Genomic DNA, 11,013 nt, shown 5'->3' with positions numbered 1-11,013 from the left:
TTAAGATTGAATCTCAAAGGGGTTAGTTTGCAGGTTTCAGACACATGGACACCTCACAGGGAAAGCCAGGATGGGTTCCACAGCGGTATTCGTACAAGCGCCTTGAGACCCTTGCGGGTGAGTAGTGCTCTATACAAGTATCAATTTACAATTTACATTTACTCTGGGGTGGCTTTTAAAGTATTCCTGTTTGATATGTGGCAGCACACATGCGAGTCCCATACATACCGAGAGATCTGGCCTCAATAGAATTCAATGTGTATCAAAACTTTTATTCGATTGGCGTTCGGCAAATCATAAAAAGTACAACATAAAATTTCAGTATATAGTTAGAACACAGTGTTATGATACAAGTAAAAACTGAATGACATTTAAAAACATTTGATAAAACCAACATTGCGAGTTGATACAGATAGGCTTGGAATCATGAAGACAATAGCTCAACTTTACAGCGAATTTTCAAACATGATTTTAAAAAGCGAGCTACACATTTAGCAACGTGTTGTGAGTCTAATAACTGGAGGGCCAGGTAAGCTGGCCGGCAGGTTCTCAACCCCATTTCTCGAAGAAGTGGGATGATCCAGCGCTTGCGGGGTTGCTCGTAGTAGCGGCAAAACAGAGTTACGTGTATTGTCGACTGGAATGATAATCCATCACACGGACATTTGGTCAGGACATGAGACCAGTTTAACTCGGTGGGGAAGGTAACAAGGCGAAAAAAGAATTAAAACGAAACCTGGTTAGAACAAATTTTTCATGGTTAGATAAGAAAAAGGTTAAATAAGCCTTGATGCCAGGGGAGGTCTGAACCATTAGGATCTGCACATTTGTTGGCTTAGATACTTCTTGAGAGAGACGCAAATCTCTGAGATGGTTTAGACAGAGATTTTTCAAGGCGGTTCTGCTAATATCAGATGTTGAAGAAGGCTCAGAGAAGTAAGATGTGCAGTTCAGGTCCTTTAGAAAATTGGAGACATACAATAGCCAAGGAATTTTGTTCCATCTTGCCAAGGATAAACAATCAGATATTAGTGAGCGGGTTAAATGGCATAGCGGTCTATTCCAAATACGATGCCATAAAAGAATCGGCTGACATCTGATGTTATCAGTTAAGTAGTCGATGCCCAGCTCAATGTGGCAACCGTATATTGGAGCGCTTTGGGGAAGTGCCAAGATATATTTTAAAAACCCGTTTTGGACCTTTTGTAAATCGTCTACGGGAGCGTAACCCCAGACGCCTGCGCCATAAGTTGCTACGCTATGGCATTTCGCGTGATAGATTTTGAGCAACTCGGTTGGGGCTGGTTTGCCCAATTTTCTTGAAAAGGAAACAAGAGCTGAAGTTGCTCTCTGATAGAGCAACTTTTTACTTACCACTGCTTGTTTCCAGGATAGCTGGTCGTCCATTAGAATGCCTAAATAGGGATATTCCCTGGCACGTTCCAATCTAACTTGTTCTATAAAAACAGGTTTAGGGTTCTTTGCCTTGGGACCAATGTGCATGACAAAGGTTTTGTTTTTATTTACTTTTAACCCCAGGAAGAGCATGAACTGACAATATTTGTCTAGTTGTCTTTGCAGCTGGATTAGCGTTCTAGCTAGAATGACTGAGTCATCAAGCGCCTTGAGACCCTTGCGGGTGAGTAGTGCTCTATACAAGTATCAATTTACATTTACATTTACTCTGGAGTGGCTTTTAAATTATTCCGGTTTGATATGTGGCAGCACACATGCGAGTCCCATACATACTGAGAGATCTGGCCTCAATAGAATTCAATTGAGAAAAATACATTCTCCGGACTATTTTATTATTATTTTTTTTAATTCTCCCACTTCTCTTTTCTAAAATGTTGGCATGTATGGATACTGCGATCCTGCAGCAGCACACTTGCAGCAAGTAGACCAGATGCAGGCCGCAATAGAAATCAATTGGAGAAACACACACTCCCGATTATTTATTAAGATCTCCCACTTTTCTCTCCTAAAACGTTGGCATGTATATACAGACGCTCCGTTTATAAACTCCCTACGGTTAGGCAGCCCTAACCTTAATCTTTAACAACTTGTTTTCAAGAATCGAGTAGCCTGTTGTATCCGGGGTGAGGAATAACGAAGACTCAATGTAAGGAAGCAGATATATATTTAGCCTGATCTTAAAATGGCCGCTGCTCATAACGTAACACCGCCCACGTTCACCCGCATTTCTAAAGAGGGTGGAGTTTGTTCTTGGGAGCCCTCTCTAGGCATCAGCTGGAACCGTGATGCCCTGCTTTGAAAACAAAAGTCCCACGTGACAGGTGCGGATGGCAGGCCATCATGGCTTCCTACACTGGCAGAGGTCCCCGGGTGTCACTCGGGGAGCCTCGGTTCGGCGCCGGGCTGCTGGAGGCGGTGGACGACGCCGAGGGGCTGTACGTGGCTGTGGAGAGATGCCCGCTCTGCAACAGCACCCGGCGGAGGCTGACCTGCGCCAAGTGCGTGCAGAACGGCGACTTCGTTTTCTTTGACGTTCGCGACACCGAGAGGTGAGTTGGGGTCAGGGTGTAAGGGGGACAGGGCGTACCTATAGCCTAGGTTTGGCAGGAGGTAGTGGTAACACTTTGACACCTTTCTTCCGAGGACAATACTTTATTCCTGGGTCATAACGGTGCAGGGTCCTGGGGTCTGGTGCCTCTGTTGTGAAAGTGGCCCTTTTAAGGTTACTAATCTATTACAGAACTGGCTCAGTATGTACTGCAACTTTGTGTAGAACTCACCAGTGCGCCATTTGTCAGGGAACTTCCAAATGAGGTTTAGCAGGCTGTACTACAACTTCTAAAGGTGGTCCCTGGCTCAGTGTACACACGAATTTATGGAGTGACTCACTTATCAGCTCATACCATAGAAAGGTTATATTTTGCCAAAGAATTATTGTGACAAGTGACTGTTTCAGATTTTGTTTACAACTGTATAACTTTGTTCAAATGTGTAGAGTAAAAAGTGTTGTCTACTACATGGTACTCAGACTACATTATATTCTTCCGTCTGAAATTGCGAGTTCTACACTGGTGGGTTCCACCTTGGGAGCAAAGACGTAGCCAAATCGAACATGTTTGCCACATAATCTGTGCGATCTAAATCCCAGAGGTACAGTGCTTTGACAAACCTGTAACCGCGAGAGCGTGGCATCAGCACACATACCTTAAAATTAGATTAAGTGGAGTTGCTCATTTTTCCAAAATAGGCCAGCTATCTGTAAAATATCGACATCTATATGCTTGGTAAAAATTATCACTGTTTAATCTAACTGTTGTACTTATTTATTTCTATTGAATGGCAATAGGACCCATATATAACACAAACTTGTATACAAGTAACTGAATAAAGCGAACGTTTTCACATCTGGATTCTGAGTGTCATAGTCAACTTGCTCCTAATGTCTTTTTGATGTCACCCCAGAACGCCTCACTGAAAAACATCACTGTTACTCCCAGGTGTTAATCTACAATTCTTTATGCTCTTTCCACTTAAGATAATTAATTCGAGAACTTTCTTGGTCTCTAATGTTATCGTGTAGATTGTGGGATCTGGAATGTTAGATTGAGAGTTTGTTTGTTACTTTGCTTTTAATTTGACTTTGTCAAATGTTTTTAGTGAACTTCATGGAATATTGCTATGCCACTGTAATGTGAGGTCCTTGCTAGGCAGCATTGCGGCACTTCTGGGAAAGAAGTTTCTTAATTTAATTAATTGACTTCTCTGACCCATCTTAATCTAGAGCTTCTAACATGCTTGCCGATAGTGCTTTATTAAAGATTTGCGTAAAGCCTCAATATTAAGACTTGTCTACGTTCTCTTATTTTTTTTGAACATATTTTTATTATCATATATGGTGTTTTGTTTCCACAATTCCACAACTAAATGTGTACAATAGCAGTGTTTCAGTGCAGTTCTCAATTAACATACAGGCAGGGTGATATACATTTCAATTATAATCTTGACGAAGGCCACAGCAACATGAAATTCCTATGTAAGCCTAGCGTCTGCTTATATTTGCGTGCCATTGTCACATCCGCCCCCTGTATAGTCTAACTTGCACCCCGCCTATCCCCACTTCCACGCTCTGCCTCGGTGGGCAACTCTGACTCTTTACCAGGATCGGACAGTGCCCCAAACGATTTTGTACATAACCAATTGGATTGTAACATATAATCCAATGCCATGAAAAACAAATCCAAAAGAACGAACAAATAATTAAAAAACAATAAAAACCTGCATGCAAAGAGGGTACAGGAGCGCAATAGTATCCAGTGGTGAAGGCACAAATGCCAACAGTTATGTAGTGTACGCCGTACCTCACTTGTGACTCCCTGGGTGGGCAGATTAGGTAGGGGCAGGGACAGAGGGGAAGGAAGGGAGGCAGTGGGCAGCCCCCCCCTACAAACTCCGTCCCCGGACCTACTGCCTACACTCATTGAATGCTGGTGTCGTCCAGCCACTCCCACCAAAGGGGGAGGCTACGTGCCGGCTAGGCCACTACGACTTGACCTAACTGTGCACCAGTGTGTCTTATTAACTATCACTCGCTTCCTCCACATTGGTGCTGTGAGCCTGCTACGGGTTTTCCCAATTCGCCAGCACCTCTTTCCATAAATCAGCAATCGGTCTTGTCCGGATGTCCCTCGCCTCTTCCCAACCCAGGGCCCTCGCTTCAGCCCCCTCCCAACTAATAACCTCTCTGTTCCAGCCAGCTACATGTGGTCCCATTGTCTACGTTCTCTTATGTGGAGAAAAGTGAGATATTTTACAGAAAGATTAATCAGACCTAGGTCAAAGTTGGAATTGCAAGAAGACTTTGCACTGCCCTAGAACAATATAGTTTGAATAATGTACAAAGGATAAAAAAGCAGGTTTTTCAACAAATATCTAGTGCTACTAAACAGTGTACAGTTTTGGTTTAATGTGAGAGGGTTACATCTCTGGAGTTTTATCTCTATTATAGCAAAATAATATTTGTGCAGAAGCTGTCAAGTAAAGAAAAAGAATATTGGAAAAAGGAGGAATGAATAACGAAATATTAAACAAATAGGGGACTGCAGATTCTCCTATCTCGGTGGCCTTAGTCCACTATTCTAATACTTTCCATTTTAATAAGCATCACTATACAAAGAGGACGTGATTACATATTTTATTTACTGTAATTCACAAACTGTTATTTTCCGTAGGTTTTTTGTCTTTCTTTATCAAATGTATACACTATACACCATTATACATACATATGTACACAAATATATACAACAATATAAAAACAAAACATTAATTTGTACACAAAACAAATCACAGATAATTTCTTCTTCACCCAACAAAAATACTGCTTAGTGACCTCCTATACAATCTAGAAGGTACACATAGAGGTAGTCAGACACAAATGGTTCGAAGAGTAATTACACAAAACCTGAAAAAAATGTGTCAAATGGTTATGAATTCCAAAACATTTTAAGATAGACTCCTCTGTAGTGAAAGTGTTGACGTCGTCGCGTTTTGGCCTTCCAACAAATCTGGGCTCCTCAGGACAGGGTGATAAAGAACCTAAAAAAATATATAACACCATATATACTACATGTAAACTAAACTGTCAAATTCTCTGTGCCCCATACCACCAGAATGCAAATCCGTCACCAAATCAAACCACACGTGCGTCTACCAGTGCCAAAGCATGTGTCAAGACCAATATCCAGCATCTCAAAACGAAAAACACCCAACGGATTTATCCCAAGATTTGTACACAAGCAATAAAAAGAGAAACAAGAGGTCACAGTCCCATCACCTCAATAATAGCTACATGCTAAGTAGGCCCCAAGGCAAAGGAAAGGAAAAATAACATATATAGGATCCAGAGAGAGCCCAAGCACTCTGTGAGGGTATCACCAACCCGGCATTCAGACCAGCCAAAGTGCAGAAAACAAGCAAATCAAGATTAAACACTTACTCCTGGAGCCAATCCAATGGCACCCTACGTAAGGACCCACAGTAGTGAGAGAATCTATCATAAACAAAAACACAAGCAGGTCGGCAAGCAATTAGTAAAACCAAGCACATATGCCCCCTGAAGCCCCACACCGCACACCCTTATCGCCAAATATCATACCTTAACGAGCAGCTAGCTCCGTTTTGTTCCAAATACTCAAAGTAGGTGGGGTGGGGTGGGGCGAAAGGGGAGGTGGGGAGCCCTTGCGGGAATCCTGCTCCACAATCACAATATCCCTCAATGACCAACTGTAAACAAAGAAACACACAAACACTCCTAAATTCAAAAGATATACATATCCAAACTGACACAAATAGAATTCAATACAAAGCGAGCATGGTACATATCCTAATTAAAAGACCACGCATTACGAAGACTCTGCCTCACCTTCACTCAATATAGCTCCAATCTCTTACTCCACAACGAACGGGCACCATCAAGGTAAATCAATTACCGGCATGTACGTGGCTGCCCGCTAGCTCTCCAAAAAGATAGGCGTAGGCGTCCCACGTGACCACCCCGCGCAACGTAGAGTCACACACAAAGAAAGAGGACTTCTACGCTACCAATACTCTAGATAGCTTGTAAAACACCGGAAATGCTGTGAACACGAACGAAAACGTTCGTACAAGGAAGATAGACTATGTATCACTTAGCCAACTCAGAGTATACCAAAGATTAAACGGATGCACCAACAAACTAAAATAACTCCAATCAAATTCCAATCTAAAAGGCACAAAAAGTGCACGATAACCATAAGAAAACATACCTACTCCACAGTGCTTATGGTCTACCAAACATCAAAAGGGTGGCCAGAAAAGGATGCGGGGATACCAAGGGGAAACAGAGATAGACGTACAATCTCAAGACCAATTACACAGTGTACATAAGTAAACCCTACATCACAATAGTAATACAAAACAACATTATACAAATATTAAACATAAAAATCTATACAATGAGTCTATATACTACAATTATATTAACACAATCATGTAACATACTGTATGGGGGAGACAAGGAGGGTTCAGCAATTCCAAAAACATCAGATCATTAATGCCACTAAGTTTATTACCTAATGAGTGCCCAGATTTCGTCCCGGTCATTCAAGTAAGACAAGACAACAATTTCTGCGCCTTTGATTATTTTATATCAGTGGCTTAAGAGTAGGCAACATATTTAGTCTCAAAAATTGTTGATGGTATAACTTTGAATTTGAATCACTGACTCTTCTTCTCTTGTGCAATCTTTTAATGGAGCTAAGGAGAATTTATCTAAAGTCCCAATCTAATCTTCTGGCCAGCATTCCATTTTGATCAAGGATGAGGAGTGTGTATTGCCCGATGCTTAAGATGTTGTTTTCTATCGAGCCTAAGATGCTTTAATTTAAGCTGTTGAATGGTCAACTAGACATTAAATTAAGTAAACCGGGGCAAAGCTGTGGCACTCTGATGTTCACAGTCCATCAGAAAGGCAGATACAAATTTCTTTACGTTTGAAAAGGTGTGAGGCCTCTAGTTGACTACAAGAACTTACTTGGAGCCTAGGATGGGATCGACAGGGGGAACTTGAGCCAGGCGGTGGGTAAAGTATTTCTTCCTACTGAAGAAGACAGTCTAGGTGTGGGCTCAGGGATTGCCAATGTGGAGCTTTTGATAGCAAGAGTGTGCATGCTGAAACAGCAGCCTCTCCAGCCTCGCGTGGTTGAGGCATACTGGATCTCCAAAAGCTCAGGAGGGGTTGGCAGCATAAGGAAGGAGACACAACCTCAACAGAATTGGATTGCAGGCATATCAAGGCATGTTTTCTGCTAGATCATGTGATTTAGGATTGTGAGCCGAGGAATTAATCTTTCTCCCTAGCAAATTTAGTGACCTTTTACATGAAAGGATGTCACGATTCGGAGGTAGATCAGAACACATTGTAGCCATATGTTTGGAAAGAGCTTCACACTAGCTGTTTAGAGAAATGGGAGCGACTACTTTCATTGACTCTCCTCTGACTGAAGAGATGGGAGGGTGATGAACCCACTAGACACCACAAAATATGGACCCTGGAGGATAATCGTCCCCTGGCGTTGAGGCCAAATCATCTAAGCCGTTAATTAACAAAAGGCTTACTCCATACACAAAGCTGGCCAGTCAAGCCTACTTCAGTCTGGGCTGCGGCAAAAAAACAAAAATTGCTTTTATGAAGTACAGACTGGGGCTGCTGCCCTGTACACAACACCTCCCACCCTGGCTAAGAGAGAAAGCGGGTCTCTTGTGCCGGTTATGCGGATCAGCTCCTGAAGATTTGCTACATCTGCTGTATTCCTGTAAAAAAACTCCTCAAGGAACGGAAACCACTGTTGAAGCGACATTTTAACCAGCGGGGGATTCATACCAGGAGGCAAGCTCTGCTGGCATGCTTCGCACCGGATGATCAACAACTTAACTGCTGCTTAGTGAAGTACCTTACACTGTGTGAAAGTAAAATGTTGGGAACGCTGATCTAAGGAAACCAGGTGGCAAATATATGAGCGATTTCCCCAAGGTGCAGCGAAGAAATTCTCTCAAATGAAAAGAACTTCATTTTGAATGCAAGAGGTGGTCAACTCCACAGCAGTTGAGAACACGCCACATGTAGCCGATGGTACTTCAATACAGGGGTTAACTGCCAAGGTCAGAAGGTCCTCAAACGGGGTGGGAAATTTGCTGATGGCCTGGAATGTTGCCTGCAGCACGCAGACGGAAAACAGACATTTTAACTTTAAAGCTGTTTAACCAGGAATATTTTTTGTGAAATGTTTTAACTTAACATCCATGAAGGAATGTGTAGTATATGTATTTATTTTGCTTTTTGAATATTTTGGCTTTTTGCAACGGTTTTAATAAACTATGCAAATACAAATTTATACCTCCTTTATACTCCACCACTATTTGCCCAGTCAGTTGATTGGCCTTTGCAGGGACTGGGCAGGTTTTCAGGAATGCCTAAACATTGCAGGCTTCGTCCATTGGATCTTTCTCCAGTTTCTTTTATTCTTAATTGCATTTGATATGGTTGCAGTCTCCAAATTGAGAGCCCACCGACATGTGGGATACCATATGTACTGAACAGAGTGTGGGAATGCTGAATGGTAAAACTTTCACCATTGGCTCACGTTTTGCTATTTTCCAGCACGTGATGTGTGAAAAAATTATACATTTTGTCTTATTTCAATGTTTGCAGGGCATTCTGTGTATGGAAAGCAATGAGAGCCACGCAGACGGTGTCTCCATGAATTCTAGTGGGTATTTAAAAAAAAATGCTTGGCCTTAATTGGGTTCCCTGTATAGCAGCCTGCCCCGGCCCAGATATTGCAGCCATTATGCATACGATTTCTTCTCTTCTATATCACATTTTGCATGGCTGTAGTTTGGACTTTTTCTTATCCCATACAATAGGTTCCACCATTTTAATTGTGAGCAGTGGAGGAACACTAGGCAATGGGAGTCTTGCTGCCAGACGTAAATTCTTTTGTTTTCCATCCCATAATTCTGAGCAAACTGTGTGCATTTTTTTTCCTCAAACTTACAGTTCGAAGTTTACAGAGCATTCTAGGTAAGGAAATGTGGTGGGATTCAGTCTAGTTGGCACATAAATTCTGGACACATTTCAAATATGCTTGTTTTTCTCTTGCACCTAATCTCTGCTCATCCTAAATTGAGCCTGCCTGACAACATAAGCTGTCTGGTTGCGAAATACATATCATGGGGTTTAATGTGAATTTTCCTACTCTTATACTATGACTTTCCATGTTCATATTGTCTCTTTCCCTCTTGTGAAGCATAGCCAGTTTACTTGTGTCCTTCTACTATTCACTTTTAGGAAACTACTTTTTTTCCATTGGAGTGCATGTGTTTTCCAGCAGTCTATTTGGTGTAACCCTTTCCCCCCCCTTCTGGCTGCTCATGCTCGTCCGTGCACCTCTCCCCCACACCCCCTCGCCCTTGTGGGCTTCTCTAATCTACATTGCTTTCTCGTCTGTGTGCCTCACCCAACTCCAAATAGTTCTCTGTTGTTGCTTGCTTTTCTCCAGCCCTGTTCTATTTTGCTCTCTCTCACATTTGCTTTTCTCCACTCCCATCGTATTGATTCCCCCACCCTGTTTTTTTTTTTTTATAATAAAAAACAAAAATGCTTTTGCACTTTATTTCCCTTTTTAGGTCTCGCCTGGCGTTAGCAGCACGCAAGCGCTGCTGTGGCCATGCGAGGGCTTCCTGGAATCGATACAGATTCCAAAGTGGTATTTCTGCTCTGCCTGCAGTTTTGATTTGTGCGTGTTGTTTGGTGTCACAAATTATGCAAAAGACAGTGCAGTGATTGCACCAGAGGCATTTCAACCCTCCTGGTTGCCACCCTGTCCGCTTTTGGCCCTGCCCACCGGGATTGGATCTTTTACTTGCTGCGGGAGACAGTGTCTCTTAATTAACTGCTAAACACTTATTTTTGATATTCCGGCGTTTAGCTTCAACAATGGCTGAAGCCCCTTTCGTTTTCCCCATCTTCCTCCGTGTGAGTTTGTTTCACCTACAGTCCTTTGATCCCATTGTCAGAGGTTCGAATCCTGACAGTTGAACTGGGTACAAGTCCAAATAAGTTGAGTAACAAACATCCTTTTCGCATTGCTGACCGCAATTATATTTCTATACATTTCAACTGCTTTGCTTGTGCAATATCGTGTGCGCCTAATGTTTTATCATCATTATGACAGGCCCGAAGAGTTCTGCATATCTTTACCATTATCAGGGTTATTAGGATTAAGCAGCAACAGAAAACCAGATTATGTGGTCGATTTATCTAAATTGTGCGTGAAGTAAAGGTAAATCATGCATCTGAGATTACACGGACATTCAAAGTGTAGCCATGTTACTCCAGTACTTAACTAACTATATTGATTTAGACTGCAAGCTCGTATTAACTCAAAGGCGCTGACAGTTTGCATTCTGTGGCCAGGTCTGCATTTGCATCACTAGTTTAAT

General features: G+C 42.2%; 1 protein-coding gene across 1 annotated transcript in view; it reads left to right on the top strand.

Moving 5' to 3' along the window:
• Positions 1 to 2,216: 2,216 nt before the first annotated feature.
• Positions 2,217 to 11,013, top strand: part of ATG14 (autophagy related 14) — a 213,050-nt gene continuing 204,253 nt past the window's right edge. Inside the window, exon 1 of the mRNA XM_078659860.1 lies at positions 2,217 to 2,525. Coding sequence (XP_078515986.1) covers positions 2,317 to 2,525 — 209 coding nt within the window. The 5' untranslated portion in view covers positions 2,217 to 2,316. The remainder of the gene's footprint in view (positions 2,526 to 11,013) is intronic.

The sequence above is a fragment of the Lissotriton helveticus genome, chromosome 9, assembly GCF_964261635.1.
Source record: "Lissotriton helveticus chromosome 9, aLisHel1.1, whole genome shotgun sequence".
Lineage (NCBI taxonomy): Eukaryota > Metazoa > Chordata > Amphibia > Caudata > Salamandridae > Lissotriton > Lissotriton helveticus.
The sequence above is the reverse complement of the archived record's forward strand: the minus strand, read 5'-3'. Positions and strand labels throughout refer to the sequence as shown.